General features: G+C 43.2%; 1 protein-coding gene across 20 annotated transcripts in view; it reads left to right on the forward strand.

Moving 5' to 3' along the window:
* PCDH15 (protocadherin related 15) overlaps nucleotides 1–21,360 on the forward strand; it is a 696,943-nt gene that overhangs the window by 468,850 nt on the left and 206,733 nt on the right. For all 20 annotated transcript variants that reach the window (XR_004358261.1, XM_032694780.1, XM_032694781.1 and 17 more), the window contains 4 exons: nucleotides 1,895–2,055; nucleotides 5,518–5,673; nucleotides 13,732–13,851; nucleotides 19,150–19,260. Coding sequence is in view for 19 of the 20 variants with exons in the window: in XM_032694780.1 (XP_032550671.1) it covers nucleotides 1,895–2,055; nucleotides 5,518–5,673; nucleotides 13,732–13,851; nucleotides 19,150–19,260 (548 nt within the window). In the remaining variant the exon portion in view is untranslated. The remainder of the gene's footprint in view (nucleotides 1–1,894; nucleotides 2,056–5,517; nucleotides 5,674–13,731; nucleotides 13,852–19,149; nucleotides 19,261–21,360) is intronic.

The following is a 21,360-nucleotide window of genomic DNA, read 5'->3' on the forward strand; positions in this document are numbered from 1 at the left end:
CCCAGAAGCTTCCAGGTCAAGCTCCCGGACCACTATAACTGTACAGATGTTATTGAACAAGAAATTGTGCAATAAAACATGTGGGTAGACACAGTGGCTGAAAAGCTGTTGCTCCTTGAACTTGAAACTAATCTTTGGTGCAAAGTTACAGATATTTGGCAATTTTTCATCTCTGCTGCGTTAAAACAAAATAATTTTAAATAACTGATTGAAAAAAACGCACTGGGGTGTTTTTCTCCACAGGGCTGTAAACCAGTTTGCTGGGGTTAAGATCAGTGATTAATTTTACTGTTTTATCCAAAAAAAAAAAGCATCAGCCCAACTTGGGACTATATATTTATGCAGAGTTGCTGTTTTGAAGTGAAGGCGTGAAGAAACTTCATGCTGCACTTTGGAATAAATTATTTGGGCCCTTAATACAGGAGGTTACGTGATAAATATTTTAACCTAATTTAAATGTTCTGCAGCTCCTGACAGTCACAGATTTTCTCCCCAATTGCTGGTGAACTTCCACAGAGATCATTCCTCGGAGTATTTCCGTGTGAAGCAAACTGGGTAGTGTTAATTTGTCAGAGAGCTGGAATTTCAGAGAAGTGTTTATAAACACTGCGCCTGCCAACGCGAGGCACCATGGGGCAGCGCTCAGGGTGGTTGGTCATGCTTGACATTTGGGGAGTGAGTTGGAGTGTTTTACCCAGGGAAAGGATGTGCCTTGTGGGTGCTGGGAATGACCAGAGCTGACTGTGGAAAGCAAGGCTTTGAACCGCAGGGTGGGACACGATGGTCTCTGGTGAGGCCCCGCCTGGGTCACCGTGCACAGTTCTGGTGCCTCCAGAATAAGAAGGTCGTGGAACTGCTGGTGGAGTCCAGAGGAGGCCACGGAGTTGCTGAGGAGACTGGAGCACCTTCCCTGTGGAGACAGGCTGGGAGAGCTGGGAGTGTTCTGCCTGGAGAGGAGAAGGTTGTGTGGAGACCTCACAGCACCTCCCAGGGTCTGAGCGGGCTACAGGGAAATAGGAGAGGGACTGTTCATGAGGAACTGGATCAACAGGACAAGAGGGAATGGCTTCACACTCACAGAGGGGAAATTTAGGTTGGATATTGGGAAAGAATCGTTCCCTGTGAGGGTGGGGAGACCCTGGCACAGGTTGCCCAGAGAAGCTGTGGCTGTCCCTGGATCCCTGGAAGTGTCCAAGGCCAGGTTGGACGGGGCTTGGAGCAACCTGGGGCAGTGGAAGATGCCCATGGCAGGGGATGGAACAACAGGATGATCTTTAAGGTCCCTTCCAACCCAAACCGTGACTATAGGAAAAAAAAACATGTTCTGGATGTTGACTGTCTGGCTGCTCCTCATTAAGTGCTACCTTTGTCATGGTAAATGTAGTTTTCACATCTTTATCCTGCAAATTCATTTTCTGTTGCAGAGCAAGTCAAGGTATAAACCTTTCTTTTTCCTGGAGAGCTTTATGTAACTGTGCGCTTTTTTTTCCCATCACCTTGATGTGTCACTCTTGCTGCAGCAAATTTATTCTGGGTTTGGCTGTTATTTCAGTGCTTTCATTTGTTTGAGGTGAGATTGGGTGATGGTTGCTCAGTGGAGGAAAAGCTCATCACGTTAAGTAGATCGCTGTATGTGATGGGTCTCATCGTCAGTTTAAATTATTGTGCCTTGCAAGTGCTGCTTCTGGAATTGTCTGAAACAGCTGCAATGTCAGAGGCAGCTCTTTGCTACAGATAATGAGGTTTAAACCTCTTTAAACATCACTCAAAACATGAAATACAAGAAATCCGAGTTAAAAACCCAGTATTTTGACTGTTGCTGTTGTTACAAAAATACATAAAAATGCAGGTTGCCCCTCTAAACGTCTCCCTGGTGTGTTTATTGTCCTTGCAGGCACTATCCTGGTTGACAACATGCTGATCAAAGGGACAGCAGGGGGGCCTGACCCCACCATTGAGCTCTCCTTGAAGGACAACGTGGATTACTGGGTGATCCTGGATCCCATCAAACAGACTCTGTACCTGAACAGCACCGGCCGAGTCCTGGACAGGGATGTGAGTCTGGGGGGGCTCTTTGTTTGCTTTCCTCCCCATGGACATCAATTCCTAATTAACCATAACCACCAGACCGGCTGGAATATAATTCCTGCATCTATCTTGTCCCCAGATGGATGCGGACAGAGTTAATTGGATTCTTCATTAGGATTTATTGGGAGCACACAGAAACTTGGCCATGTGTGCAAATTCTGTGTGTGGACAAACACAGCAATAAAGACCAACCAAACAAAGGTGTGGGTTTTACACCCAACCAAACCTGGCTCCTCTACTGAATTAAATTTTTATTGTGCATTGAATTTTGAGATGTGAGAAGAGCAAAGGATTTGTGACTACTACAAATCACTTACAAAGTTTGACATGTTCAATTGAGAACGTGCTGGTTTAGATTCTTTTTTTAGGGCAGCATAAAATTCATGTGGTACATTCGTTCCTAATGGCATTGAAAGAAATATTGTCAGGCTAAGTTTGACTTTTATAAAAAGAAAGCTAAAAAGCACAAAAGAAATAGGAGTGTTCTCATCTAGGCTAATTTCATTGAAGAGCAACACTTTAAATATAGAGATATTTTCTCACAGTGTTGCAGCATTGCTGCAGTTCATCAGAACCTGAAAGGAAAATTGACTCCAAAGTGCTGTAATCAATATGGCAAGGATGCTTTAAAACTCAGGAGTTCTACTTGGAGTGCAGGGAAGTTTGTTTTGTATTAGCTTGATTGATTAATTTGTCTTCTCCATGTGTTTTGAGATCTATTCATAAGTACCAAAAACAACATGCAAATTTTCCCTCATTTCCATTTTGAGCTGAAAAAGAGCTAATTGAATTCAGCTGTTCTTAATTTAGTTTTAATTCACAAGCTGTTCTCAGATGCAGAGCACAGAGTGGCACAGTGGTCACGGTGGCAGAAGCCTTGTGGTGCCTCAGCAGAGTCGGCGCTTGCTCGAGCACCAAACAGCAGCTGCTGGAACATGTTTGGCCTTTCAGTTTTCATTTTAAGTCAGAGCAAAAAAATGAGAGCCTGGAATGGGAGGTGAACCTGAAGAACCACTGTAAGAAATGCAGGGTCCATTCTTCCTCAGCCCACGGAATCCTGCATGGGGTCAGGAACTGGCATTAGTCCCCATTAGGTCAATGCTAATTCTTTTTCAGTACCCCTTTTGGTGACAGTTCTCTCCCTCTGGGGTTGTTCACCTGAGCTGCTTGACCTGAATCTTGCTTTACCAAAAGGGCCTTGTCAGATTATTTGAGTTCCAGTATTAGCAACAATATGAATCAACTCACAGATACTTCACATCCTGCTGAATTCACAGCCATTTTACAGTGATGCTTCTTGCCAGGAGGAGACTCAAGTCCAGAGGACAATTGAAGTGTGTACCTATATAATTATATATAGATAATAATGTGTTTAAATTGGTATTTAAGGTATTAATTCCTCACTTTTTGCTATGAACTTTTAACACGTCTTATCTCTGGTACTGTGTAAAATTACTCCTTTGTGATTATTTCAGTTTAGTGGGCTATGAAAAGAGAATCTGGGATTTGAGGTCGTTTAGGTTTTGGGTGTGAGCCCCACTGTAGATCTTCCATGGGCTCAGTGAATTGCTGGAACTCACAAGCCAAAGAAAATGAAAGCAGCCCTCAAAAACCCCAGTGACTGAGAAAAACTATGAAATGTGTCATGGGCTTGATTAATGTGGCTCTTTTGGGGCCAGGGGGAAGGGGTGAGTTGGCAGTGCTGGGTTAACTGTTGGACTTGGTGCTCTTGAGGGTCCTTTCCAACCTTGATGATTCTAAGATACTGTGAAGGCTGTTTCCAGCCTTCAGAACCAGCTCTGTGCTCACCCCCAAAATGCAGAATCATTCAGACTGTGGGTGGTTCCTTCTTCTATTAACAAAAACCCCCAAATGTGTTTTTCTCATCTTTCAAGTTAAAACCAGGTGAAACTTGGTTTTGGAATTGGGGGGGTTATTAAGTCAAACCTTCGGATTCAGTTTTTATTACAGAGGAAAGATATATTCTCTGATTCACAAATGGTGCATGTACAAGCACGTTCAATATATTTGGATACTCTTCCCATTTTTCTCTCCCTGCTGATTCAGTTATCCTGATCCTGTTCCTGTGTTTTATTGCCTTTCTTGAAGGCAAATCTTATTAGATTCCGTTGATTGATTTTACTAAGAATGGCAGTGTGTTTTCCAGATAAAATCAGATAAAAAGAAAATTCCAGACTTTACTTCCAAAACTTTAAGTACTTAGGAAGGGTGAATAGTGATAGTTCAGAGCTGAAGGTGCCAGGAGCTGCTAAGAGGTGCTGGAATGATCTGTCCCCAGTGTCATAAACAATTTGTGCCATTGTGCCATTATGTATTTAATTTTTTTGCCTATAAATGCCCAGACTGATGAGAGTTTGTTTAAACACCTGATTTTAGATCTAAGCACTGACCCAGCAGAAATTTTAGATCTGTGGAAGGAATGCTGGTCCTGTTTCTCTCATATTTTATCAAAAACAACAAACTATTTTTTCCATGTTCTCGTGACAAAGACCAAATCCAGAATATCAAGTGGTTATCAAATATCTATTTTTTCAACTAATTATATTTTTCTTGGGAATAACTAATAAATCTAGATCTACTTAGTAGTGTTTAAGCTTATTAAAGGCAGCCTAAAAATTCTTAGATCTTACTCAGATGAGTAGTAATAGGCATTCCAGCCTAAATTTCTTTGCCTATTCATTGAGTTTGGGAGTTATTTGTATTTGAATATTAAGATGTTCACTGGAATGAAAACATCAGGAGTCTGGGTTGTCTACATGGAAAGTTGTTTCTGAAGTATTTGTAAATGTAAATGGGAGAAAACTGGATTTATTTCTGGTTTGACCTTTCAACTGGAGACAAGAAAGAAACAAGAAGGTTGTTGGAGCAAGTCCTGAGGAGGCCCCGGAGATGTTCCAAGGGCTGGAGCCCCTCTGCTCTGGAGCCAGGCTGGGAGAGCTGAGGGGGTTCACCTGGAGAAGAGAAGGCTCCAGGGAGACCTGAGAGCCCCTTCCAGGGCCTAAAGGGGCTCCAGGAGAGCTGGAGAGGGATTTGGGACAAGGGATGGACGGACAGGACAAGGGGGAGTGGCTTCCCACTGCCAGAGGGCAGGGTTAGATGGGATAATGGAAAAGAAACGTTCCCTGTGAGGGTGGGGAGGCCCTGGCCCAGGTTGCCCAGAGAAGCTGTGGCTGCCCCTGGATCCCTGGAAGTGTCCAAGGCCAGGTTGGACAGGGCTTGGAGCAACCTGGGCTAGTGGAAGGTGTCCCTGCCCATGGCAGGGGGTGGCACTGGATGCTGTTTCTGGCCTTGCATTCCCGTGCAGTGCAAACCATCCCAGGATTCTCTGAATTCCACCATTCATAAACCAAGGTTTCCCACCTCCGGCATTTTCTCGGGATCTTTACAAAGTTGCATTTTCCCTTTCAGCCCCCAGTGTCCATCCAGTCCATCGTGGTGCAGGTGCAGTGTGTGAACAAGAAGGTTGGCACCATCATCAACCATGAGGTGCGGATCGTGGTGAGGGACCGCAATGACAACTCCCCTCAGTTCCAGCAGCAGCGCTACTACGTGGCCGTGAACGAGGTCAGAACCCCCCCATCATCTTCCCTGTCAGTGCTAAACCCTGGCTTCCAGTGCCTCCCATTTGAAAACCCCATAAATTCAGTCGTTTTCAAGTCCCTTACATTTGTGTCCCTTTAGAATCCGAAGCTGGGCCTCCATGAGTGAAGTGATTTCTGTGACATTAATGCAATTGTAGCAGCAAACCTGGAAGTAAAACAAACAGGAAGTAAAATGAAAAGTATTTATGAAAGCAAAACCACAAAAACCCCAAAGTAAATAGTTCAGAAGGATTTGCTAACAATATTGAAGCTTGCCAAAGTGCAGGTTTGGTTTATTGCTGTTTCTCTTTATTAAATGATGTCTGTGTAAGGAATTATTTTGCTTTATATCTTTATGGAGCAGAGAGCTGTGGATTGGACTTCTCTGTGTTATTTGAAGGCAAAAAACCCCTATTTCTGTCTTGGGCTGGTACAGCTTCATTTCACTTTACAGTTAAGTGTCTTATTCTCTTAGGGATGGAATAATCTGCTAATAAGCAGTACAAAGAATCTCTGTTTTCAGTGTTGGTATCTCGGGGCTTTAGTACTAAGAAGCAGAAGTGGAGATTTACATATGGAAGTGGAAGTATCCAGGGTGAAATTATGTGGAGAAAGGAAGGTCTCGTGCAGGTGAAGACTGAAAGAAGTAGAGTTGCTTTTTAAAAAATGAAGCTGTTAAATGTCTGTGTGCATCGTGTCCCAGCTGGGGTTTGGTTTGGGAGGCAGGGCTGACTGCTTTCATGTTGTTTGGTTTGAATACAGTTGATTTACTGTTTCAAAAAGAAATCTCCTAGTTTTTTGTGTTTGGGAGATTCAGGTTTTTGAGGTGTCTGTGTGTTGTTCCAGGCCTCAAGTGTGCAGTGATGTGCAGGACATCCCATTGCCCCCAGGAAAGGAGTGGGAGAGTTGGTTGATGAGTTTAACCCAAAACTGTGCAGAAAAAAATCCCGAATCCACACATTATATTGAAATAGAGACCTGAATTTGAGATAAGGATGTGCAGGCATCTCAAACTTCCTGGTCTCCTGAGAGGTGACACCTTTTAAAGTGAGACTGTTTCCCTTCAGGCAGATTTTTGGCCATCCTGGCTGGTGTGACTTACACTGGAATGTGGAGGTCCCAAAATATCATTGTGGGCACACCAGGAAAGTCCTCCTGATGCTTGTACGTGGTTTTCAAATTGGCCTTTACGTGGCCATGGAATTTCTCTGTTTTACCAGTTTCTGGAACGTTTCTGGTCTGGAGTAAAGGCAACACGAAAACGAGTCTGAAGTGCCTGTGTGGGCTGTGATGTAGGGCCAAGATCACTTCCAAAACCTGCATAATTTTGTGAGCAGAGCTGAAGGCTGGCAGTGTGTCAGTGCTGTCATACTGAGGAAACAAGGATTTTCCTTAATTAGATTGAAGTCCGAAAGGCAGAGCGAGAAATGCCCCACTCACAATTGTTTCTGTTATTGAGCAATGTTCCCTGCAAGCATTTATTTGCATTATTACTGGGCAAAATGTTGCTCTTTCCACCAGCTGAATCCCGATTTAATTAATATCTTAGGTTCATTTTATCCCTGTTCCGCCTAGAACATCTGACATGGCACCACTGTGCCCTTGAGCAGCACCCAGGGGGTTAATGCTCCCATTAATTAATTAACAGCAAAAAAATACACAGAGCATCTCAAACTTCCTCCAAGGTTTTAATGAGTGATTAATTTGTTTTAATGCTGCTTTATTCTGCTCCTAATTGGCACCGCCTCTGGTGAATTTAGCAACAGGAATACACTGGTATGAGGGATTTAGTGGTTATTTTTTGCTTCTGTTTTTCGGTTGTTTGTAAACCAAAAAGTGCAGAAATATCTCTTTCCTAAGTAACATAAATCAAAGGACAAGTAGATTTTATTACATTTTGGAGAAATAGAATGGTTTTTATGTCAAGTCATCTTTATATTTGAACTGTCCACACCACAGTAAGATGAGTTTGTCACAGAAGCAGAGGGTACTGGTAATAGCAGCATAAATCCTGGTTTCACACGTGTCTTTCCCCTTTGCACAGAAAAAGACATGGTTTAAAAGCAAGCCTGGATTTTTCCAGAAGGCTTAGAATGAGATGGGATGGGGAAGGGTGGTGTCTGTTCTGTTTTATACCAGAAGGTGTTTCAGTTTTTATATTTGATTGGAATAACCCAGCACAGAGTTAGACTAAAAGCTTTCCTAATCCCATGTGTTTCCTCGGTCAGTGGCCCTTGCAGATGCTCAAGGAAGAGCATAAGGATTAGGAAAAATGAAGTGGTACTTTCCTAATGAGTTCCCCAAGCTCCAGTCCCTGGTACCTGTAAAATCCATCAAACCAAAGGCAGTGTGTGCAACAACTTCCTGTTGCCCAGTTGCTTGTGAACATCAGTCCCTCCTTTCCTTCCTTACTCCAGGTGTTCTGAAGCCTTTTTTCAGCATGTTTTGTCTTGTATCGTAATTCCTCACTCTGCTGCTTCAATTATCTTCACCTGGCTCCTAAAAATCCTGAGAAATCTCAAGACTTGAATAGTGTGTGGAATATTCTGGGTGTTGTCCAACATCCTGTAGGGACTTCAGTGTTTTCTTCTGTCATCGCCACACTCGGACCTGTAGGAGACCCCCGAGGAAAGGGGATCCAAAATTAAATGGTGCAGAGAGGTTCGTGTTCCCCTCCAGCACATGTGTGGGTTGAAACTGTGGCTTTTGCATCCAAGCATCAAAATTATCATTACGTGTTTATTGAGGAAATACTTTTTTTCCGGAGGATTTTAATCGTTTCTATTAAAAGTCTTCTTCAAGCCAAAGAATGAGTCTCAGCCGACTCCAGCTGCTCTCCGCAGCATTTTGAATCTCCTCATGAAAGTAAAAACAACTTAAGGTTGATGTCCCCATTCTTATGATAATTAGAAATACTCTGCAGAGTTATTTCCTTGGCTTTTCGCTTTACATATTTTTATTTATATGAAAGTATCACATCATTATTCATTTAGAGAAAAAATCCTGACAGTGACATCAGCCTGGGGCTAAATCTGACTGGATGTATTAGTGACTTGAAGATAGGAGTTATTGCAGTATTAAAGCAAAGTTCTGGAGCTGGGATGGAATTCAGAAGAATTATGCAACTAATTAAAATTCCACAGGCAAATCTATAGCATTGCTGCAAGGGTTTTAAATTTATGTATCCTAATGTGGGGATTAGGAAGTAAAATCTTGTACTGCTGAGGCACCATTGTGGTTGTCTGTGTTTTGTGTTAAATACAAGTTATCTTGATAGTTTTTATCTGAGCTGAATACAGCTCCAATTCAGCATTGCCTGGGTTTCCTAAAACTGACTTTTTTGGTCTTAGTTTTTCCACTTACCCGAGTCCTACAGAGGTGTTGGGAAGCTCAGGAACTTTTAATACTGGAAATGGTAGTGGAGTTACTAGAACACTGTTGAAGTCAGTATCATGTTATTAAATGTACATAATTATAGAGCTGTGGAATCCAAAACTGTAGGGTTGATTCATTTATTGGTTTTTTGGTTCTTCCCCCCCCCCCCCCCCCCCCTTAAGTTGGCAGAGATGGGAATCCTTTGCAAAATGAGTGTGTTTCTTGAACTTCACTAATTTCCAAACTTTGGCTTTGGGCTGTTGAGAATTTTAACTTGTGCTGAATTTTCATTTCTTGTTGTGTAATTATTGCTGTCTTTTTCCTTGTGGTAAGGAAATAATTAATCTCTGCAGGTAGACATCATCAAAAGAATGTTAGCTCAGAATGATTAACTGGAAATCTTGCTTTGCTCTGCTCTTTGGGGCCCCTGTGAAAAATTATTCATTTTTAACTTTGTAAATAGCCAATAATAGGAGAATTCATTTTCCAAATGTTTTATGGAAGAGCTGAGCATTCCTGCCCACATCTAGACTTCTAATAGACATAAATCACATTGAGGGAAGTTTTTAAGCATTACAGCTGCAGACTGTGGAAGAAGAAGATGTATGATGTGCATTTCCTCTCTGTTTGTTTAATTGCATTCTTTTTGAAATCTTCCTTGTTTCTTGTCACCATGGTTCTTTTTCACTGGGTGGAATTCCCACAGAGATGATTCTCCTCAGACTGTCATGTACACTCAGATAATTGTTTCTTTACAATTCCTAATGTTTTATCTTGCAGAAGGTAAGACACTCAGTGTGGTCAAACACTTTGCTACATAACTCCAGTGCCTTCCTGTAGGAGACACTAAAGGTTCACAGGGAGAAACAAAATTCCACTCTTTAAGTAAAGAAATCTTTCCTAATATCCTACCTGAGCCTCTTCTGGCTAAATAGTCACATTTTATTAGGTGAACTGAGTTCCCCCTTGTTGTTCCAACAATAAACTGACAGAAATCCCTCACAAATTTGGGGGTAAAAGTGTTATGGTAAATGCAATAGTAAGAAGTGATATTGCTGGCTAAGGGTGAATCATTGTGATGCTGAGATCTCAGTGCAAAAATATTGTGTGGCTTTGAATGCTGAGGGGCCTCTCTCAAATGATTGGAAGTGGGTTTTGAAGCATCCAGTTAAGAGCTCATCTGAATTTTTCTGAAGGCTGAAGGAGTCTATAATGTGAGATCTTGAGCAGGCTGGAAAGAGGAGTGGAATGAGGGAGTGGTGGGGATTTTTGTCTCTGGTATTTCTAGTATCACTTGTGTTGCATAAAGAAAATGTACATAAAATGAAAAGCTGCGTGTCCTGAAGGTCTGCACATCTGCAGTCAGTTATTTTGGATGCAATACATTAAATCCAGGACTTTAGCTTTTGACTTTTACTGTTGGAGCGTGCAATTGTAATTCTGGTGTTTACTGATAGTTCATTTTTACAACTGTCTCCTTTGTTATCACTTAATAATGTGCTTTACAGTGCTGGAGCCTTTTTATGTTGGCCATCCTTTCTCTGCACCCTGTCAGAGCCCTGATACAGCTGCTCTGAGGGAGACAGCAAATAACTCTGGCTTTTCCAAGCCTTTCCATGCTTCTGGAGAGCACCACAGCTCCTGGCCCTTCAGCTGGGAGCACTTGGGCAGGCCCAGCCCTTCCTCAGCCTCTTGGCAGCTGGGAGGTTCCCGCTTGGAGTGGTCTGGTCCTTTGGAATGCTGGCTGGAGCTCTGCCCCCTCCTTTTGCAGGGCATGGTGTCATAGCTGGTGGGAGCAGCACAAACCCCCTGGGAGTTTCTGTCAGCTCCTGGGCTGGTTGGATGGGGCAGGATTTTTAAAATATTTTAATATTTACTGTATTTTAGTATCATACTGTTTGGAAAAATATGAGACCCCACCAGGAGTACAGTGTCCATCTCTGGGGTGCTCAGCACAGGAAGGACGTGGAGCTGCTGGAGCGAGTCCTGAGGAGGCCACGGAGATGCTCCAAGGGCTGGAGCCCCTCTGCTCTGGAGCCAGGCTGGGAGAGCTGGGGGGGTTCACCTGGAGAAGGGAAGGCTCCAGGGAAACCTGAGAGCCCCTCCCACGGCCTAAAGGGGCTGCAGGAGAGGTGGAGAGGGATTTTGGAGAAGGACCTGGAGGGACAGGACAAGGGGGAATGGCTTTCCACTGCCAGAGGGCAGGGATAGATGGGATAGTGGGAAAGAAACGTTCCCTGTGAGGGTGGGGAGGCCCTGGCACAGGTTGCCCAGAGAAGCTGTGACTGCCCCTGGATCCCTGGAAGTGTCCAAGGCCAGGTTGGACGGGGCTTGGAGCAACCTGGGCTAGTGGAAGGTGTCCCTGCCCATGGCAGAGGATGGAACAAGATGAGCTTTACATCCCTTCTAACCCAAACCAATCTGTAATTCCACATGTCTAATGTCTACAGAGCTGCTCCTCTCAGCTCCACCCAGGAGCACCAAGGCTTTTCCATGTCTGGACCCCAGAACCGTGGGAGATTCCCATCATATGCCACCCCCTGAGGAGCCAGCAGCACCTGGCTCCTTCCCCTAATGAGAGTGTTAATTACCCAGAGATGAACGGGTTAAGCCCTTTTCTTTGGAGCTGTTCAGGGTGTCAGTGCCCAGGGGCTGAGGGGTCTCTGTGAAGATGGTGGGACTGCCCTGGGCAATCCATGGGCCAGCTCAGAGCCTGGCCCAGCCCTCAGGAAAACGGTGTTGAGAGGGGAAAATGCTGTGTGGCAGCAAGGAGGGAGGAGCTGGGAGTTCAGGAGTGATGCTGAGCCTGGGCACAGGGGTGGGATAGAGGGGAAGGTACTGTTCTGTCTTCCCTTGTCCCCATCCCAGTGTGTTTTTAATTGTTGGTACATCAACTTAATGTCTCCCAAGGCTCATCTCTCTTGCCTATGTGGACCATGGCTCTGTACTCTCCCTCTCTCTGCCCTCAAGCACGTGTGATTTTCCTCCCCTGAGCTGCTGAATTGTTCCTGATATCCAACGTGAACCATCCTTGGCTGAACAGTCACATTTTATTAGGTGACCTGAGTTCCTCCTTGCTGTTCCAGTAATAAACTGCCAGCAGCCTGTCAGAAATCCCTCACAAATTCGGGGTCAAATTGGCATGGCTGGCAAGTGGCCAATGCAACAGGAAGAAGTGATGTTGCTGGTAATGGGAAAACATTGTAATGCTGAGATCTCAGTGTAAAAATATTGTGTGGCTTTGAACGGGAGGGGCCTCTCCCAGATGATTGGAAGTGGGTTTTGAAGCATGAAATAAGTTTTGAAGCCTGGATGCTGAAAAAGGGGTGAGAGGTGGCCTGGGTGGGGAAAAAAACCCCCTGCAAACCATCCTGGAAATTTTCCAAGCTGGTTTTTGGGTTTGCTTTGGTTTTCTATTCCCTTCCAAAAACATGAGAAAGCCCCTTCCCCCCTGCACATCCTAATCCTAACCCTTTAGTAGGTATGAGGGTACAACCCATATATGACACTTCTACTGCCTGTCCCAGGAGCAAGTAAGTCAAGGTTGCAGCAAAACATAAACATACATAGTTATTGTGGCCTAAGTGTGGATAGTATAAATATTGTAAATTAAACCCTACCTGTTTCACAACAAAAAGGCTTTGAACTGATGTTTTTTTATTTCAAAGATTCAGTATTCTCAGCCCTGAAAACGTTTCTCAGGGAACTCTGTCAACCATTGCACACCTAATTAGCAACTTTATAAATAAAACAGGAACTGTGACTGTAAGAGGAAATGGAGAGTTAGTTATTTGCTGTGTGGTGTGAACTACAAAATATGAATGTGAAATAACATCCAGATCTGCGGCAAACATTTGACTGACTGTCCTTTGCCACCTTCTCTTTTTACAGCATTTCAGTCCTTTTTGGTCAGTATAGGCTTAAATATGTGCAAAAACTTCTTATAGAATTGAGAAAAAAGAAGAGGGGCCAGTGGGACTCTGAATTTCAGGGCCACAAATTTGGGGGTGATGAGAGCAGCGGGAAGCAAGGGCTGTGTTGGATCCAGAACTGTTTGTTCATTTGTTTTTCTCTTTCAGGTTGATTACTCACAAAGTTTCCTGAATATTAAAATTCAGAAACGATGACTCCAAAGAAATCTTCTGTCCTTGGTCTCAATGGGTCTTGATTTCATGCTATTTATCTGTGCGAGGATAATTATAAATTGATTCTTTTTCAGAATATAATTTAATGGGTATTCAGTTGCTGCCAACACAGTATTGGAGCAACAGCATCATTCTTGTGTTTAAAGCCATAAAGCTCTCTGGGTGTCTGTGTTTGCATGTAACAATATTAAGCTGGCACTGTTCATGTTGCCATGAAGACACTGTCAAATAAGTTCTGTTTACATTTGCAGCTCAGCTTTGTTTTCCTTCCTGAGTCTGAAAAAGCAGCTTTTACTGGGTTTAATCTATATTTATTTCATGAGTTCTTTCAGTTTTAAGATTTTTTTTCTCATCGTCCTTTTTTTTTTTTTTTAAATAAATGAAGTTCTGCCTTGATGCATTATAGCCCAGAGCTAGGGGGGGAAATAAAACAATAATAAAAAAGACTTCAAGGAGTTGTTTAATTGTTTGTTGTATACCTTAAGGTTTTAATGGGTGTCTGTGTGTCACTGTTGTTGCAGTTAACTCCAGTTGGAACCACCATCTTCACAGGATTTTCTGGAAACAATGGTGCTACTGACATTGATGATGGTCCCAATGGCCAGATAGAATATGTCATCCAGTACAATCCTAATGACAAGGTAAATCCATTGAGGGCTTTTTCTCCAGCTGTGTGTATATTTATATATATCTATATAAATAAAGAAGCTGTGGCTGCCCCATCCCTGGAAGAGTACAAGGCCAGGCTGGACGGGGCTTGGAGCAACCTGGGCTAGTGGAAGGTGTCCCTGCCCATGGCAGGGAGTGGAACTGGGTGTTCTTACAGGTCCCTTCCAACCCAAACCATTCTGGGATTCTGTGATTAATAACCCCCTGCCTGCTCCAGTGTTGTTCACACACTTCACCTTGGCTTTGGAGGCATTTTCAGGTAGCTGGATTCACTCCTCCACATCTACACCTGATAGATTCACAGCTAAGATATTCACAGGCATGGCTAAATTACTCTCAAAAGAGACCTTCTGACTTTCCTCACAAAGTCATTTATATTTTAAGATCACTGTTTGTTGTGTTTTTTTAAAAAGGGTTATATATTATTAAAATGAAACTCTAGTGATCCTTATCATTGCAAACACATGATTTTAGAGCAAACAGTGTAAAGGTACTAAAATAAATTCTCTTTAGAGTTAGATGGGGGAATTTCTCCATTAGAACAAGGTCTTGAACATGAGTGATTTCTGTGAAGTGTCCAAATGCATCTTTGTAGCAAATTTGAAGTAATTTTAGCAGTGCTCCTTTGCAAACCCTGGGCTGTGAGCGCAGTTGTGGTGGATCAGCTGGTGGGGGAGTTCCTTCAGCAGTCTAACCTGGTTTTTTAGTCATGGCACAGATGTTCAAGTGTGTATGTGGGGGTGAAATAAGAGTGCATAGATTTGGTAACCTCTCACTGAAATTCCCTGCTTTTCCTGAAGGGGAATTGGAGCAAAAATGGTTTTGTGGGAAAAGAGCCAATCTGGTTTCCAGCTGGGTTAGAAACGCAGGCACAGAGCTTGGGATTCAGCTGCCACCATCAAAGCTGTGCACCCATAAAGGCTTCAGTCCTGTTCCCACTGAATTCAACACAAATTGAAATACCTACAATTGCAGTTGTTGCCTATACTTTTTGGGAGGTAGAACTGTGTGGAACAGTGACAGTATCAGGGAATAATTCACTGAGAACTAATGATGGGAGACCCTTCTTTTTTACTTTTCGCTGGGGTGGTTGTTGATCTTTGCATACGGACATGCTGAGGTGCAATATTTACTTATTATATCTGCATATTTGGAGGACAGAGGTGGTTCCTTGGAAAACTTTGCAGCATCTTAAGCCATAATCTTGTCTGGGAAGAACTGGGAAAGAGGCAGTGTCTTTTGTCCAAAGGTAGAATTGGGATGTTAGGTTTTTGGGAGATGGGGAGTTTTCTGGTTTTATATGTTGTGTATATTTGGAATTCTTTTGGGGTTTAAAAGTTTGCAGTCAGTTTCAGAGATTCAATTGATTGCACAGACTTGAGCAGTCTCTCAAGTTCTGACACTTCCAGCAGTGAGACAACCTGGTCTAGTTGGTGGCCCTGTCCATGGCAGGAGGGTTGGACTAGATGGCCTTTAAGGTCCCTTCCAACCCAAACCATTTTATGATTCTACTTAAAGGAGTAAAATTTGTAGTGCATGATGTCCTTCATGTCACCCTGTAAGCTGTTCTTTGTACTGGTGTTATGTATGACTGAAGTATTTATTCCCTAAGCTTTTATAAAGAAAGGGAAGGGTTTTCTGTGGCAATAGTGAGCAATAAAATGTTCTGTCAACATCATCTTTTAACTGTTTGCATGACAGAAATGTTGACATGACTAAAAAACCAATCCATAGATGCTGTTCCCCTACCACCAATATTTGAAAAGTAAATAGAAGACAGGGAGGATTGCAAGGAATGCACAAGTAGTTTCAAATTTGCAAAGAAAATCCCCAGACAAGCTTTGAGTTCTTCTCCACTCTTCTGTATTACCCTTAACTTACAATACCAAAGAAAACCAGCTCAAATAATCTCTTTCAGTAAAGACTGTGATGAAGATGTTTGCACTGAGAAAATACTTCTTCCGTGATAACTTGGAAAATTGAAAGTGTTTTAAAATAGTGAAACATTTTAGCATGCATTGGCTATGTTTGTGTGCTAAAAACAATTAAAACAATTTTTAAAAAGTATTTCTATTAAGATGTATTGAGCCACAGTGAAGTAGAAGAACTGCTTTGTATTTAAGTTACTATTAAGTCCTAGCACTGCATTGAACAGAGGCATCCTGGGAAATCATTCTGAAAGCATCTCCTTGAAATAAAGATGCTTTATTGCATCTTTGCTGTACTATTTTGTATCCCAGATTAAATAAATCTGCTGCTTTCATCTGTTGATATGTGCACAACATTGCATTTGGAGCGTGTGCAAGACAGACATGACTTATCATCGTGCTGAGCTGCTTCATCTCTGCTGTCAGCTTGCCAGAAAGTTCCTGTGTGATACATGCTGAAAGTGGATTTTTCTTCCTTGAACTGGGAAAAACCAGGCTCCAAAATGCAGCTTAGTGCAAAACATCTCTGCTTGTTGTGGGCTGAAGTTGCCCACGGTGTTGTTTGACACCAATGAGACCATTCCCTGCCTTAGAAGAGCAGGATGATTATAGCTCATAATCATGGACTTGTTAGGGGAGGAAAAGGCCTTTAAGATCATCAAGTCCTTTGAGCTCAGTGACCCCTGTGGGTCTCTTCCAACTTAAAATATTCTGTGAAATTCTGTGAACCATCAACCCAGCACTACCACCATAACTTTTATTGGAGACTAATGCAGGCATTTGGAAAAAAAAAGACCAACCTATAAAAACAAGAGGTGTTATTCTAGAAATTCAATTTAGCTTTATTATTTTTTTGTGTTTAATTGGGAAGATATATAAAAGCCAAGGAGAAAAATCAATGCCAGACATACTTGCTGTAGGGCTGGGCTCTAGCTGTCATGTAAAGGAATACCATAAAACTTCTCCTGGCTGTTACAAGCTAAGGATTAAGTCACTTCACTTGCCAAAAACATTCTGTCTCCTGATGCAAAGTGAGGGCTCTATTTATACCTGAGGGTTATTATTACAAATGTATCCTGAAAGCTAGTTCTGGACTCCCTCCCTACTTGCTTATTTTATGGAGATCCGTTGTACTGTGTTTGATGAGGATTCTAAATGTTTTGAGATAATCTGGAATTAGGGAATATGCATAATGCTGTTGCATTACTCTCTGGGGAGTAATTTGATTTGTGTTTTCCTGGTGGCTTAACCCATTTTATAATTTCCTGGCCCATGGTCACAACTATGGGCCAACAAGGGTTTTAAGTTACGGAGACTCTCGTGCAGAAGCATTTTGTTGTCTCTGTTTTGAAATGAGAGGAGAACCGGGTTTATTCTCTTGGAGAGAGCAGGTGACAAAGAAATGTCTTGATATTTATTCCTGACTTCCAGACTGCTCATTTCTGTATTAGAGGGAAATCCAACTGAATTGTTTTGGTGGGAAAAGATTTCCAAGATCACCAAGTCCAGCATTCCCTCAGCACTGCCAAGGTCACCACTAACCCATGTCCCCAAGTGCCACATCCACACATCCTGTGAGGCCCTCCAGGGGTGGGGACTCCACCAGTCCCCTAGGCAGCCTGGTTCAGCCTCAGCTTCCAGTCCCTGCCCATCCTTTCAGTGAAGGAATTATCCCTCATATCCCATCTAAACCTCCCCTGGCACAGCTGGAGGCCGTTCCCTCTCCTCCTGTCCCTTGTTCCCTGGCAGCAGAGCCCGACCCCCCCCGGCTCCTCCCTCCTGTCAGGGACTTGCAGAGCCAGAAGGTCCCCCCTGAGCCTCCTTTGCTCCAGGCTGAGCCCCCCCAGCTCCCTCAGCCGCTCCTGCTGCTCCAGCCCCTTCCCCAGCTCCGTTCCCTTCCCTGCACACAGTCCAGCTTTTAGTTTTCTTGGAGCTTCAGTAAAGTTTGGGTTGAAGAAGAAATAAGTGGTGTTTGCAGAGGGATCGGGGTTGAGTTGATGTGGTACCTTCAAACTTACAGCTGGAAGTTCAGCTTCAAATCACCCCTGAACGATTGCATTTCAGTGCTGAGTTGGAGTAAAATGAGACTCCAGGTACAGGCAGTTTGGGAAGAGGTCAAATGTTGCATAAGAATAAGAATCTGGCTGCCCCATCCCTGGAAGTGTCCAAGGCCAGGTTGGACGGGGCTTGGAGCAACCTGGGCTAGTGGAACGTGTCCCTGCCCATGGCAGGGGGTGGAACAAGGTGAGCTTTCAGATCCTTCCAACCCAAACCATTCCATGATTCTATGGTTTCTACTTTGCCTCAGTATAAATGACATAATTGATTTCTTTCCCCCCAGTAGGAACTGTGTATGTTTTATCCCACCAGATGAGTCCCAAACTCGGATATAAGCAAACAGTTATTTAGCAGAGTCTGGGAGGTACTTCCCAATCCTGTTTTCCTGCACACCACAGACACCTGCAGCATGGTGAATTTGACCAGCAGTCCCACTTATCTGCTGAAAAACAAACTGCAATTTTATCAGTTTTTTGGACTCTGAAAGGCTCTGTTTGTGTGATCTCATGAAAGAATGGTACAGTGTCCCTCTGCCTGCTTTCTGTGCAGAGAACTGGGAATATTGCATTGCTACTGCCTGTTCAACATACCTAAATGTTACCTGTGTTCTAATGGTAAATGGGCACACAGAAGGATTTTTTTGATGTGATTAATTTGATAGAATTGGAACTGGATCTCAGGCCTGAAACCTGTCTATCCTGCAGTGCCCTGCTGCCACTGGTGCCCCAGCTTTGTAACCTGAGTCTGTGTAAGCAAGTCCACAGGACAAATTGGATTTCACCTGGTTTGGCACCCTGATTTACCCTGAAATCTGAATTTACTGGTGTATGAACATATGCATGAACTGGCATCTGAGTGTGTGCCTGGTGCTCTCTGTGTTTACCACTTAATTGCCCTCATGAAAGCCAGAATAAAGAGCAGATAAGTACAATAATGTGGATTTCTCAATCTCCAATACTTGATAATTTCTTCTGAACACACCACTGCAAATTCAGGCTGGTAAATGGGAAAGAAGCAGAATAGTCAGACTTCAGTTTGTGGTTGGAAGTAGCAATGGATATGTAAAGAATCCAAGAGAATTCTGTAATGTACAGATTATTTCTTGTGGGGTTCTTATGGAATAAATTGGTGGGGAGAAAACTTAGAAAACTTTGAAATCTCTGATCTGAAGAGCAGATGCAGTCTTGGAATGGCAGCCAATGGATCATCCCATTGCAGCCCATCTAAAACCCATTTCAAGTGTGAAGCATGTTCAGCTTTATCAGATTGTTTTCCCTTTTGCAGGCTTCCAACAGGACCTTTGATATTCCTCTCACTTTGTCCGGAGCAGTAGTTCTACGGGAAAGACTAAATTATGAAGAAAAGACTCGTTATTTTGTCATTGTTCAAGCAAATGTGAGTATAAATCTCTTAAAGGCCATTTCTGCCACTGATTTAGGTGGGTTTTTAGTTTCCTTTCCAAGCAAAGGCAAAGCCTTGCTGAAATATCAGGTCTGATAAATCCTCTTCTCCTGAAGATCTAATTTAAGATTTATCTGGGCTGCTGAAAGCTCAGACATATTATTACTGGTTAAAAAAGCCTGCTCAGTGTGTGTGACAAGCCAACCTTTTTGGCACAAGGAGCAAGTTGCAAATTTGCAGTGCAGCCCATGCAGAAAAGTGCAGTCTGGTGGCACTAAGTGTTCATTTTCTAACAAATCTGGCAATGCTAATTTGAGCTTAAAGGAGTATAATGGATACAATTTCCTTGTATCCTTCAGGTTTGAAATGCATTTTGCTCTAAAGAGGTGATTTTTCCTTCAAGTCATATCACGAGTGTGCAGAGAGGTTTTTCCAGAGTGGCTGGCAGTGGATAATACACGGAGAAGGAAAGTGATGTTTAAACTATATCTCAGATATCTGTCATCAGAGAAGTTTTTTGGTGCCCTTGAGGGCTGTGGAAGCTTTTTTCCCTTGTTGTCCTTCTGATAACAGCTGTAAATGAAAACTTCTCCTTTGTTGTTTACCCTGTTGTGATACAACCTCGTTCGAGGGAAATGAGGCAGCTGGAGATATCTCGCTCCTGAATCCTCACGTTTGGGGTTCTGTCATCTCCCTGATACAGAAGCACAGATACATTTCACAGTCTGTTTTCTTACATATTTTGTGGCATGTTCAGCATTCTGCCAACAGAAGACAGGCTGTGGGGCTGGCTCAGTGCTTCCTGAGCTTCTGCCGTGCTCCGGTGAGACCCCCCTGCAGAGCTGCTCCAGCCCTGGGAACAGCTCAGCAAGGACATGGAGCTGCTGGAGCCAGTCCAGAGGAGGCCCCAAGAGGATCAGAGGGCTGGAGCAGCTCTGCTGGGAGGGGAAAGGCTGGGAGAGTTGGGATTGTTCAGCCTGGAGAGGAGAAGCTTTGGGGTGACCTAAATGTGGCCTTCCAGGGCCTGAAGGGGCCGACAAGAAACATGGATAAGGACTCTTTCCAAGGGCCTGGAGTGCCAGGACAAGGGGGAATGGCTTCAAGCTGACAGAGGGCAGGGCTAGATGGGATATTAGGAAGAAATTGTTCCCTGTGAGGGTGGGGAGGCCCTGGCCCAGGTTGCCCAGAGAAGCTGTGGCTGCCCCTGGATCCCTGGAAGTGTCCAAGGCCAGGTTGGAGCAACCTGGGCTAGTGGAAGGTGTCCCTGCCCATGGCAGGGGGTGAGGATGGCTGAGCTTTAAGGCCTCTTCCAACCCAGACTATTCTGGGATTATAAAACACCACAGGATGCATTTCATTCTCTCTGTTGTCTGTGGTGTGCAATCACACTTCTGCTCCACTGGTCACAGTATCAGCAGTTTGTTGTTCTTGCATCTCGAAGATACTGCATGGAATTAATTCCTCTGGACCTGCTTTGATCCAGTATCACTCAAAGGCACATACTGGGGGAATGTAAGGAAAGTTTAGCTGAGGAAGGCTGCTCCTTGTGGCTGGAATTGTTTTTTATCACTGACCTTGAAGAAAGCTGAATGCAGAAATTCTCATATTTACTATAAATGTGAAGCTGTTCCAAGAAGTTCCAAAATATGTATCCCATCCCCATCTGATTTAAAGCAGTGACCTATTCCTTTTATACAGATATTAATTATTAATTATTTATGCCATATTAAATGGCATAAATACAGAAAAAATTAATTAAAAATTCCTTTTTTTTTTTCCTTTTCTGTTAACGTTATATTAGAAAAAGAGGGCAAGACTCAGCTAATGGCCCATATTTCCTTAAGTCTGTAAAGAAAAGCTGATGCAACAGTCCCTCCATGAAAATGGAAATACTTTTGACTGATTAAAATAAAAAAATAATGGCTAGTCATGCTGTCCTTTCTCTGTGATAACAAAAGAAGAAAGAAGAGGTGCTCTTAACTACTGTGCACATTGTTCAGTGTGTAAAATTAATGTGGGTGGTTCCCACAATTCAGGAACTTTCAGGGTTTATTCTGTGTCATCTAGAAAGAAAAGAAAGGAGACAGTAGAGAA

The sequence above is a fragment of the Chiroxiphia lanceolata genome, chromosome 8 (assembly GCF_009829145.1).
Source record: "Chiroxiphia lanceolata isolate bChiLan1 chromosome 8, bChiLan1.pri, whole genome shotgun sequence".
Classification (NCBI taxonomy): Eukaryota; Metazoa; Chordata; class Aves; order Passeriformes; family Pipridae; genus Chiroxiphia; species Chiroxiphia lanceolata.